The sequence below is a fragment of the Seriola dumerili genome, unplaced genomic scaffold (assembly GCF_002260705.1).
Source record: "Seriola dumerili isolate Sdu_G_001 unplaced genomic scaffold, Sdu_1.0 BDQW01000066.1, whole genome shotgun sequence".
Classification (NCBI taxonomy): domain Eukaryota; kingdom Metazoa; phylum Chordata; class Actinopteri; order Carangiformes; family Carangidae; genus Seriola; species Seriola dumerili.
The window spans coordinates 3,810,177-3,822,259 of record NW_019174321.1 but is presented as its reverse complement, the minus strand read 5'-3'; the positions used below and the strand labels follow the sequence as shown (position 1 = coordinate 3,822,259).

At 38.6% G+C, this 12,083-nt stretch overlaps 2 protein-coding genes across 2 annotated transcripts; both read right to left on the bottom strand.

Annotated features, from left to right (window-relative positions):
- Positions 1 to 4,381: 4,381 nt before the first annotated feature.
- Positions 4,382 to 7,596, bottom strand: LOC111219473. Its single transcript, XM_022742158.1, has 6 exons — positions 7,483 to 7,596; positions 7,136 to 7,284; positions 6,928 to 6,989; positions 6,571 to 6,669; positions 5,471 to 5,569; positions 4,382 to 5,287 (listed from the first exon to the last, which is right to left on the bottom strand). The coding sequence occupies exons 1-6, from the start codon at positions 7,585 to 7,587 to the stop codon at positions 5,115 to 5,117; spliced, it is 687 nt and encodes a 228-aa protein (XP_022597879.1). The 5' UTR covers positions 7,588 to 7,596; the 3' UTR covers positions 4,382 to 5,114.
- Positions 7,597 to 9,544: 1,948 nt separating this feature from the next.
- On the bottom strand, positions 9,545 to 10,148 carry LOC111219500 (transcription factor HES-7.1-B-like). The gene is made up of 2 exons (XM_022742190.1): positions 10,026 to 10,148; positions 9,545 to 9,908 (listed from the first exon to the last, which is right to left on the bottom strand). Exons 1-2 carry the CDS (start codon positions 10,146 to 10,148, stop codon positions 9,576 to 9,578), a joined length of 456 nt encoding a protein of 151 aa, XP_022597911.1. The 3' UTR covers positions 9,545 to 9,575.
- Positions 10,149 to 12,083: the final 1,935 nt, after the last annotated feature.

The following is a 12,083-nucleotide window of genomic DNA, read 5'->3' as shown; positions in this document are numbered from 1 at the left end:
CAGCCAATCCTGAACCCCTCTGCAGCCCATTGCACTGAGAAGATATATCTCTTTACACCACTGCAAGGTCAAGGGCGAAGAGGGCGCTTGGCAGCCAGACGAGGATCTTCTGTAGCCAGTCATCAACCACACTGGCTGGCTGAGCCGACTGAGCTCACACCTCCCTCTGGATCAATAGAAACAGAATCACGGGTCCAGGCCAAGGGGGAAGAATTCAGATATTGCTCCTGTCCAACAGCTAAAATAAGACCATTTCTGAAGGGTGCTTTGGTAGACACTGGAATTATTATTACGCAGCAGGAAAATGACAACAGTGGCATAATGACATTGATATATTCAGACCTGTACACAAACACACACTCTACATTCCCTTTCAAGTGCAAACTATATTTACACAAACCCTTTGTTTCAGCTGAATCAATTCACACACAAACAAACACACACAATATGGAACAACGCTTGACACTATCTACACCGGTATACCCATTATTGTGCACTAGCTAGAGCTGCAACGATTAGCTGATTAATCAATTAGTCAATCAACAAACAATTGCTATTTTGGTGGCAAATGCTTCTCAAATGTGAAAGTTTTCTGCTTCTATTTGTCTTGATAGTAAACTGACTATCTTTGTGATTTGGACAACTGTCACATAAAACAAGGATATATGTCACCTTCAGCTCAAGGAAATTTTGATGGACATTTTTCACCGTTGTCATTAACATTTTACTGACAGAAAATAATCAATAGTTTAATCCATAATGAAAATAACTGCTAGTCGCAGCCCTGGTATGTACTTCTATCAAACTTACAGAAGCAATAAGAAATTTCTGATTAGGTATACAAATTTGATGTTCATCTATGATTCATCTTTTTGTTCTATCACAACAATTTCAAGGCACACAGAACAAAAAACAGTTAAGAGAAAATATCACACGATCCAAGCAAGAGATTGATTTCATAATAGTACCTGCTCGATCTGAAGTGTTTTCACCTCACAGCAAGACCATTTGCGAGATAACTCGTGAAAATGTACTGCATCACCATGGCAACCAGCAAAGTGGATGCAGAGACACCAGTCTCCACAAGGCTGCAGCTCAGCAAGAGCATAGCATGTATGAGGGAAAGTCCTTCAATAAAGTGCTCCCCATCTCTTAAGGGAACACAAAGAAATGGTTATATTTGTTCCTACTGACCCAGGCAGCCATCTTCCTGTCCAGAGGAATGATTGATACACACTGGGGCATTTGAGTGGAGAAATGCTGAAGAGGCATTTATATGTTAATTCACCTGCACATGAGGAGAAGGTGGCATGTTGTGAACCTCAAAGGCTGTCTGCATCCACATGAAGCAGTGACGGGGAGAGCTGGACTGGTAATTAAAGGCTTTCATTCCTCACCTAAGCGGCTAGCTGGTTTAATAGTAGAAATCAGTCAGCACTTCTGAACCTTAGCGCAGCACGAATGATGTCAGGACAAGGGGATGACATGTAATATATCCAGTGAGAAGGGCAAGTATAATACCATAAAGTGTAAGGACTGAGGGGAGTGATGTAACTTCAGAGACAGACTTAAAAGGAACTAAAAACATCCATTGTTGCAACTGCTCACATGTTTTATAGCGTTTGTTGTCAATCCAATAATGCTGGTCACCATTTTATCCTGTGTATAAAGAATTAAACTGAATGCCTAACTAGGCAGTTTAAGGGTACAGTACTTAGTAGACTTCAGAGCAAAGCACAGAAACTAAGCAGCAGCAAATCTAGAACTGAAATAAAGGCGTTTATGGGAATCTAGGGAGGTAGGCCAGTTAAGCTGAAACATCATTAATAAAGCAGCCTTTATAGTTTAAGCACAAAATGAAATGTATTGATTAATTTGCAGATAAATCTTTATTGCACTTGACTGGCCCTGAATGATGGCACTTTTCCTAATGCTAATCACAGGTAATAGTAAAGGCTTCCATTCCTGGCCCAGTGGGAATTTCAGCCACCACTTGGACTGCACTGCTGCATTCAATTCAGACAATGACTGACAAGGACCTTGATTATTTCAATCAGGCAAGTTGGTGACAGGATTGAACCACAATGGCACTGGTTCCCAGGAGATAGGGCTGGGACTACTGGAGGAAATTGGCATGACATAAGCGCAGAGCTGAAAATACAGAGGTTTGATTGATTATTTGCTCCCCGATCAAATCCCCTCCTTATGATGGGCACTGGATTGGTCCTGTGTTTTATGAAATTAAATAGGCCTATGCACTAAACTCAGCCACAGAAAAAGCCAGGTGACACACTTTACGGGCTATCATTTTATAAAATCTTATCTTATCTAAGCCTAGGCACCAGACTGAAATATACTTGACATTGATATCTCCTTTTTAGCACCAGGAAAGCAAGTAGTTTCCCTGTGCACATAGTGGTTTCAAGTGGTATGTCAAAGCATAGGGATAACATCTTGGCTGCTTGAATATAATAGTGTATAAGCCTGTGAATCCGGTCACAACTTAGGTTAGGGTTAGGTTTTTCAGATGGAGAGATGAGGAGCATATAGGCTATCAGTTGTCTGACAGTTGAGGGGTTATAAGGAAATAAAATGCCCTCAGAGCAACCAATGATGACTTGTGCAGTATAAATGCGTTTGAATGGATGCAACAGTAGGAGCAACATGTCTGAGTCATTCAACATTAACAGACCATATGAAAACAAAGCAAAACATAACCCCATCTGCTTGTCAACATATGCATGCAACTTCGAATATGTTGCACAATGCACTTGTAACAATACAAATATTGTACAAAAAAAAAAAAGATATAAAGGAAACGGTAAATTTTGTGCGCTTTGCAATGCCTGTTATTGGACAAACCGTACCCTGTGAGGCTATTCAAAATTCAAGTCACACACATCTGTCCACAGACAATGTGGTGTCACTGAACAGCAGTCAAGCATCAGGACTGCTAGCATATAGCCCATAGCTAACAAACAGCGTTAGGATGAATGAAGCCGGCGTGAGTGTCCGTACCTTTCAGCACCACCACGACCTCGGTGCCGGCTGCATCTTCCCCCTCCGCTCCGCCGCTGGTCGTGGGCTCGTCTCCCTCAAACAGCTGGTTCACCTCCCCCTGGATGTCTGAGGGGCGCCGGTCGCCGTCGCTCTTGGAGACGGTGAACCTCTGGCTCATGGTTGTCGCCGGTGAGACAAGCCACGGGTCTTCTTGCCACGGTGCGGGCTGACGTGGACGGACAATGGCAGTGAAAAATGCTCTTGTTTCTCCTCGTATGGTAGCCCACCTTCAACGCCTGCTAAGTTCACCTCCGACTACTCTGACCTGGGCGACCAACTGCTCTTTGTCGGGTAATCAGATGTGTAATGCCGAGTGGACCATCTCATCAACCGGTGTCTGCTGGCTGCCGCGCACCTGGGTCCTAAAGCCGATTGATCACCGTTTGTGGCGCCGTTTTAAAGACAAGGTAAACACACTTGTTTAACCACAGGAGACGCGTTACGATACTTCACGCAAACACATGAGAAATGCATTCCTTAATTATTATAATTAAACGTTATTCTATAGGCTATGTATTATATATTTTTTAATTGTGGCATTCAAAGAAATGCAGCCCTCTACGCTTCTGAGTTGGCGTTGCTAGGCAACCACAGAATAAGCTAAAGCTGTCAGTCACTCAACCAGCTGCAGTTTATTAGTTACTGATTAAGTTATTTTTGCCTCAACGACAGTTTAAGTTTTCAAAACCAATGACAACACTTAAAGATACATAAAACAAAACCAAAAAAAAGAAAAAATAAATCCCGACAAAAAGTCAGGAAAAAACTGTCTGCTGTCAAGCCTGGATTACCAACCATACAAAGTATAGGAGTTGGTCAATTATAACTTCCCAGCCAAGGCATCCAGTGGTATAGCATGTGACAGTTTGTGCCCAAGGCTGGATAAACAAACAGGCAAACTGGGAAACCAGTGGGAGATGTATTCAGATCCTCCCTAAGTGAGAGTACTAATACCACACTGTGAAAACACTCCACTGGAAGTAAAAGTCCTGCATTCAATCATAACCTTACCTAAGTAAAATTATGTAGCCCAAGTTCCATCAGCAAAATGTGCTTTAAGTATGAAAAGTAGTCATTGTGCAGTAAAATGGTCTCATCAGTGTTTTACTATTACATCTGATATTTTGGATGAATATTATTGCAGGATTTATGTGCATCAAATATATACACTGTTGGGTAGCATATTCCATAAAAGCATCAGAAGTTTAGCGTCGCTGTCCTGTGAGAACCATGTATCTCTCTAAAAAGACTTTTCATGAGCTTGGAAAAACAGCACTGTTTTTTCAGCTTTTCAACAATGCATTTACCAGATAATCCAAGAGGGGTTTCAAATAGTTTATTTGGTTTAAGAAGTAGAAGAATTTTCTCAACACATAAAAGAATACTCAATCTTGCAGTTTATCACAAACATTCAAAATCAAATTCCTTTCATTTTTTTCTGCATTTTGAGAAATCAACACTTAGAAAACCTCTGTTAGAATCATATTATCTCTTATTAGAGAACTACTAAGCTGCAACCAATGATCAATGGCAGTTAATTTCTTTCATATTAATAGATTGTTTAGTGCATAAAATGTTAGAAAATAGTGGAAAATGCCCATTGTTATCCCCCGAATGTCAAATTAACAAAGCAGCAAATATTCATTGTACATGAGTTCAAGTATCTGTGGGTCACATTGGCCTCTACATTATCCTTTAATAGTAATGCGGAAAAGGTGTCAAACACTGTAAAATTGAATTTACTAAAAAAAAAAATTACACATCGAGTAATGTTTTACCAGCTGGTCATTTACAAGAGAAACAAAACCACAAGAAAATCAATAGAATCACTTCTCAAGAAAGCCATAAAAGTTTTAGATTAAAAAAAACACCTTCATTTCATCATTACAGTACACTGGAAAAATATAATCTATTGAGTTTTGAGAATCAATTGCATGGACTTGCCCCACCACCTTTAAATGAATTCATTAAAACAAAAAAACAATTGTACTTTTTCACAGATTTAGTAGTTTTTGATGTGAGGGAATATTTATTATAGTCATGCCCTAGTGCATTTACCATAAGTCATTCCAGGTATTCTGAACCCAATCCTTGACACTACTGTAGTAATAATTAACTGTATCTGTAAAACACTGATGCAGCATATTATTTAGTCTTTGAGAATGCATGGACCATATTTCTGGATTATCAAAGTCAAGGTCTCCTTCATGTGTGCAATTTTCATTTCCTGTGCAGGGAAAAAAAATGGACATCACAATTAATAACAACCCCAAGATAAATTTCACCACAGTGTATATTGCGCACTGTGGTGCACCAAAGTTGATGCTGCTGAGAATAAATGGTAAGAATCACTATCTGTATCTGACTGTAAGGACACCTTACTGTACATGAACAAGTCTCCATGTCTCACCTTCATATGTTTTGAGGACCTCCGGTTTGTCCCCGCCAAGACAATTTGTCTGTGTTTCAAACTCCTTCATCTCAGCAGCAGTGACATTCTTTCTCTTACCTGTTAAACATTTGACACATTTGAGATGAAAGCCTTGTAATGATATTCTGTCTCAAAATGTCTGCAGTATAAGGTATTTAGTTTAACCCAGTTTAACCCACATTAATGCACATGTACTACATTTTACATATTTATATTATATGCTATTAAATGCCTATTAGAGATAGAGGTAGATACACATTAACAACTCAGAATTAGTTAACATAATTTTAGTCATGTTAGTGACATGGCTCTCGGGTGGCAAGCTTTTGGTTAGTCCTACTACTGGATGATTTGCCATGAAATGCTGAACAGACATTCATGTCCTTCTCTGGATGAATTGTACTGATTTTGGTTATCTCTTATAGTGGCTATAACTAATATTTTACCTTTACAATGTATTAAATGACAATGTGAAAACAGTGTTATAATGTGATCGGGTCAGTGATGAACCTACAAAAATTTACCCCTCAACCTGCCATTCCCCTTGGCCTGACAGAGCTTCAGCGTGCCTTTCTGTTCATTGTTTAGCTGTCTGGCCCACAACTTTACTTTGCTATATCCACTTGAAAGTTGATGAGTGCTGTGTTCACAACTTGTTTCCACTGCCCCCAAGTGGCCAAAAAAATCAGTTAATGTAGGTTTAACTTTTCATGTAGTGCTATCAAGTTGTCTAGATCTTTGGTTTATGACTATATACCTGCAAAACTATCACATTCCCATCAGCCCCGGTGTAATGACCAAATGTTGGCATGCTAACACATTAAACTAAGATGGTGAGGACACAGATGGGCTCACTCAATAGACATATTAAGCTGGAAACACGAGAGCCTTGAGACTAAATTTGGATTAACTGAAAGATTTTTAGGCCCGACTGAGTCTGGAAGAACACAGTAAACAGGACAGTATACCTGCTTAACACCAGCATGTTAGCATTGTTATTGTGAGCATGTTGTCAAGCTGTCTTTAGTATTTATTTCAAAGCACTGCTGTGCCTAAGTGCAGCCAAATTTATCACTTACTCCAAAGTAGAAGAATATAATAGACGTCACCAGCCTTCGTAACAAGACAGTCAGGACACCCACTTTGCAGAAGCCCAAATAGTTTTTCTTTGCGGTCATCTATTGGAAACATCAAAAGAATGTGGATGAAAATAACACATTAAATGTTTTACATTACAAGTATAATGTCATAATGAAATTAACAATTCATCTGCATTAAAATGTTGAAAATACAACATTTTATACTACAAATGATTTCAAAGCCTATAACAAATCTTAAATGTATCCCAGTTTTAGCACAATGTCTGCATTGTTCAAAATGTCTAAAGCAACAACATTAAACATCGGTGCACACAGTATATTGAAAAAAAATCTTACTGTTGTCAAATGTAGAGCCATTCTGATAGAAAAATGCAGAACTATTTTGGCAAATTCCATACCTGCCAAGGATTTATTAAAAAATTAACAGACAGAACTTGACTGATTTAACAGCTATACAGGGCATGGTGATGTATGATGCACAAATGCACTGACTCTATAAAGCATCTTACTTTTAAAGATTCATGCCAGTAAAAAGATTCCTTACATTCCAAACCTAAAGTTGGCGTCATAGATGTTTGATGTATCAGTTGCGATAATATCCATAGCAAAACTGGGCCATAAAAAAGCATTCAGAAATCCTTTAAAAATACAGGCATTTGAGGACATGGCTATAAGGTACCATCGCCCAGAAATCTGAAAGAACAGAAGAAGGGAATTTATGTATTTTGACTTCAATGTTTGGCAATAATCTGAAACCTTCAATGTGAATTGTTTTGCTCACAACACATTTCAGGAAAGAGAAGTGTAACACAAATAGATTAAGAAGGTTCAATTTAATTTAGTCTGATAACATTGATACATTGTTATTTATAAATGTGGTTGGAGACTTACATCTTTGTCCACTGGCTTCAGCAGCTGCTCACAGGCCAGCGATGCAGCCTGGCACACTGAGGTGAGGCTCAGCACAACAACAGCAACACACAAAGTCTTCATCATGGCTCTGATGCCTCTCTGCCTCTGTCTGGTCTGTCTTATACTGATATCACTGACCAATTATTTTGTGCCTCAACCCCTCACACCCTGTTTGAGTTGAGACATTGCAAATTACGGTAAACCAGATGTTAACCTTGAGTGTTATGCCAAAAAAACCTTATATTTGCTTATCAAACACACTGTGATGCAACACAGGCCAAAACAGGAACAAAGGGACATCAATGATGGTTTCATGTCTAACAACTATCCAATAACTGTGTCTGTCTCAAGAAATCACTCAAACTAATCTTTCAGTAAACTATCAACTGTTATGTCTTCTATTCATTTTCGCAGCTGCACATCCTGTTTAGGGTTTAGGGAGGCAAATGCCTTTACCAATTTACAGTTGTGGACCAACTACATATTGTTGATTGTTGAAATGCGAAATAGATACAGTCCCTGTGGCAAACAGACACTAAGAATGAGCCTTTCTTCAATTTTTGATACATTCTTACTTTGTATTTCACAAACTGACAAACACAAACATTAAACAGTAATTGTGGCAGGTCAAGAATTACCATTAGGAATTGTCAGCTGATGATAGATTCTGACTTGAACCTTGTGGTAACACTCAAAAACCATGAAACCATATCAGCAACTAGCTGAGGATCTGAAAATGAAGATAGGGGGAGGTTATAAAACATAGCCAGATCATCAGAGTTGCCTACCTTGATCAAACATCTTAGTGGAACCACATCAAGTTTGACTGTGCTTCAAATTTCAATAAACTGGTAGGTTTGGCGTACATTCAAATTCACTGTCGAGAACATTGTCATTTCAGTGAGAGGAAATCATTACAACAGATGCATAAAGTCTCTGGTTCATCATGATATGCATAAAGGAAAATGACTTGGAAGCAACATTTTCATCTGTCAGTATTTGTTTATTCAACAAGGCACAATGAGCCACAGCAAGTATGAAAGCTCCAGAGGTGATGATACATCACAACAACAACTTGTAGATTCCTACAAGACACACTGTACTCAGAGAGAGTAAGGGAACAGCTGTCTTTATAAAAGACAAACATTTTACAATATTGGAGGACACTGTAGTCACTCTCCTTTGAGAGTTTTTTTTCCAAATGGATTAAACTTTTGTGATTACTGAACAAAAGAAACAGTTCAAATTGACCTCACAACAGGTCAGATTCTTTAACAAAAAATGTAGTTCATTCTCAAAAAGTAAAACTTATATTGTCACTGGAAACTGTGACCAATGTGACATTAAGAAACCTTTTACAATAAAAAGGATTAACATGTTGATCTTAAAAACAGATCAGTTTTGAAATCACATAAAGTGAGAAAAAGTCAATCATGACAAAATGTCCATAAAACAGGACAATTAAGATGTTTGATCAAAATGATCAATAGTACTGAAGAGGCAACAAATATCACTGTTGCATTATATTTACCAATACATGACACACAGTGAAGCCCAAACATATCACAGCAATTGTGATATTTAGCAAAACTTTAAAAAAAAAAAAAAAAAAAAAAGGAATTAAACATTTGGACCTTACAACAGATCAGTTTTGAATAATCAAAGAGATTAAAATATCGTAAACATCAATTATGACAATATGTCCATAAAAAAGGACATTCAGTAGTTTTTTTTATCAAACTGATCAATACCAATCAAAAGATAACAAATGTTACCATAGCATTATACACCACGATACATGATGTATTGTGAAGTATGATAATAATAATTGCTGATGCAATTATATTTGATTCATGCAACATGCATGATCTCTTTCTTAACTTGAAAGATATTGTTGTTGTCATTTCCATTAGGAAATCTCATCTTACACAAAGAAACACACAAAATACAAACTACAGCCTTCTGTTCATACAGAAGAACAAGTCCTTAAATTTCATAGAATTCAGTTGCAGTAATCTTTGACCAACATGGTCACCTCAGTTTGTCTAGTAGTAAGTCCAGTCTGTAAGTGTCTACCACGGCCTCCAGAGGGCGCTGTTGACTGGACTGTTCTCTTTGGTGATGCTGGTCTGGACTGTGGAGCTCAGGAGAGAGAAGTCAGCCTCCATCAGGTTTTTATCAGAGGAAGACTGCAGCTTGTTGACAAGGTTCAGCAGTCTTCTCTGCTGTTGATTCTGCTGCTGCAGCTGTGTCAGGAAGCAAACGGTCATCTCCAGGATGTCTGCTTTCTCCAGCTTGGAGTCTGGCTGCTGTTTGAGGAAGTCTGGACCCAGCAGAGACTTGAGCTGCTCGATGCTGCTGTTGATTCGCTCTCTGCGTAACTTCTCCACCAGAGGTTTTCTGAGCTGCAGAGAGAAGAACAAAGTCATTAATAAACATATTCTGGAGTATAGTAAGTGTTAGCATTAACAAATACAACTTGTCATGAATGAAGATTGAGTCTCCTTGAATCTCCAATTTACCTTGTGGGTCAGAGTCAGATGCTCCTGAGAGTTGGTCATTGGTGCAGTGATTGTAGGTGCCATGGCTGGATCTGTGTGCTGTCGAGGTGTCTGTAGAGAGAATCTGATCTCTGCTGTCTTCATCCCTCCTATTTATAGTCCCACATCTCCATATGAATGTGTGGGTCTTGGTCTGGCAGGAGTTTCTCACAGTCTCAGCCAATGAGGGAGCTTGGTGAGACAAAAGGACATGTGGAACAGCAACTTGCTGAAGGTTGTTACATCACCTCAGGGACAATAGCTAGATCTCAGGGGAACAGTTAACTGGGGGGTGATGGAGAGAGACTCACAGAGCTCTGTGTGAACCTGGGAAAGTGGTGACCCTGTAGAGAGAGCAGATGACGCTAGGATCAATGACTTTGACTGAGCACACGCTCATTATGCCATCACACGTGAAGGAGAAAAACATTCATGCTGTAATTAATGAATTACACTTCATGAGAATAAATATGTAGAAAAACGATTTTTTTTCCTTTTTTCTAGCACTTCTATAGAGCCACAGCATAAAATGTAGCAGGTAAAAATCATCTATTTTTTGAATTTCATAATTTAGCTAGTTTAATATTTAATGTTATACAACTTGATAATTTCATCTTAAATTTTGATTAATCAAAAATGCACCATTTAGTAAAAGCAATACCATAAGATATCATTGTCCATTCTTGGCATTTAAAATAACCTCAAGACAGTAATCCTGCTGCTGCCCACATGTAGCGGAGTCTTTGGACATGTGCCGCCTTTTAGTCAGTGTGTGCAACAAGCTGAGCTCAGTTTCCCACACTGACTCCCTGAGCTGTGGTCAATGAACAACAAAAGGACTTCAGTGACAGATGCTGGCTGTGCGTTGTTATAGAAACAGAGCCTGAAATCACCGACCATCTGGAAGGAAAGGATCCCATTAACTGGCAGTGACAGTTTGTAAAATTGCAAAATCTCTCATTGAGTATCAACAAAGTGACTTGGCATCTCACATTTCCAACATGTAGTCATTACTTTACATTTTAAACTTCAAGTCATAATCATGTGTCATTACTGACCATGGATCCAAACTTTAGCTCTATACATGTAGGTGGGAGGTTTCTGAGGGGTAGCCTACCCTAATTGTCTCATGAAGTGTGCCAAATCCCTTTAGAGAATTACTTTACTGTTGGTGGAGTGGATGTCATTCATAACTGCTCTCCAGAGCTTTCCCACACATGGTGCATCAGCAGAAAAGAGACATGTGCCTCTCTACAAATTGACTTTTTAAATATTGTGGCACAGCAGTGTGTGGGCAGCAGGGATATTCGGTGAGATGCACAGAAAAAATAATTACTCCTGACAGTGAAAATAGGTCATACAATCAACGAGAAAAATTACAATTAATCACTTCACATTCTAGACACTTAAATAGTTAATATTGAAAAATGTTAAAATATAAATAAATAAATAAATTAAAAAAAAAGAAGAAAAGAAAAGAAAAAAAAGAAAAAAAAAGAAAAGAAAATCTTTTTGTGTGTTGGGTTGGGATCAGAACATCAGGGCAGAACATCTGATTATGTGTTTGTCCACTCAGGTTGTAATTAATGTGACAGGAAGTAAACACTTAAACGACCTTTCCCGTTTTGCCCGACACCTCCAACCCCAAAACACTGGTCGTGGTTCTGCTGCGCTTTGCTCGGTCTTCTATCAACATACCGATGATTTTTGGATTAACAAACCAAGTCTAGTTATTTAAAGCTCTTTCCGGCAACTTTACACAAAAGGCAGAAGGAAATAAGTTTGTTTGAATCTTAAAAATCGTTTCTACTGTTAATGATATCCTCAAACGGTTCACCGCCGACCCTTATGCCTTCAAGTTTCAGTGGTGAGTAAAGCTTTATTGTTGAAACCCACTTTTAAATTTGTGAAAACTTTAATTTATTTATGAAAGCAGGAAAGGGAGACTTCACTGTTTCCCCCCCACATCTAGTCGATTTAAGACCAGCTCCACATCAAAAACACTATACCCAGACTTTTTAAATCTGGATTACTTCATCC

Excerpts from the sequence above, each read along its gene's own strand:
- LOC111219473 (XM_022742158.1), bottom strand. The coding sequence starts at position 7,587 with ATGATGAAGACTTTGTGTGTTGCTGTTGTTGTGCTGAGCCTCACCTCA. Across the intron at positions 6,670-6,927 it reads TGGCTCTACATTTGACAACA|ATGACCGCAAAGAAAAACTA; the intron begins GTAAGATTTTTT and ends TGTTTCCAATAG. Across the intron at positions 5,570-6,570 it reads TTATATTCTTCTACTTTGGA|GTAAGAGAAAGAATGTCACT; the intron begins GTAAGTGATAAA and ends AATGTTTAACAG.
- LOC111219500 (XM_022742190.1), bottom strand. The coding sequence starts at position 10,148 with ATGAAGACAGCAGAGATCAGATTCTCTCTACAGACACCTCGACAGCAC. Across the intron at positions 9,909-10,025 it reads ATCTGACTCTGACCCACAAG|CTCAGAAAACCTCTGGTGGA; the intron begins GTAAATTGGAGA and ends TTCTCTCTGCAG.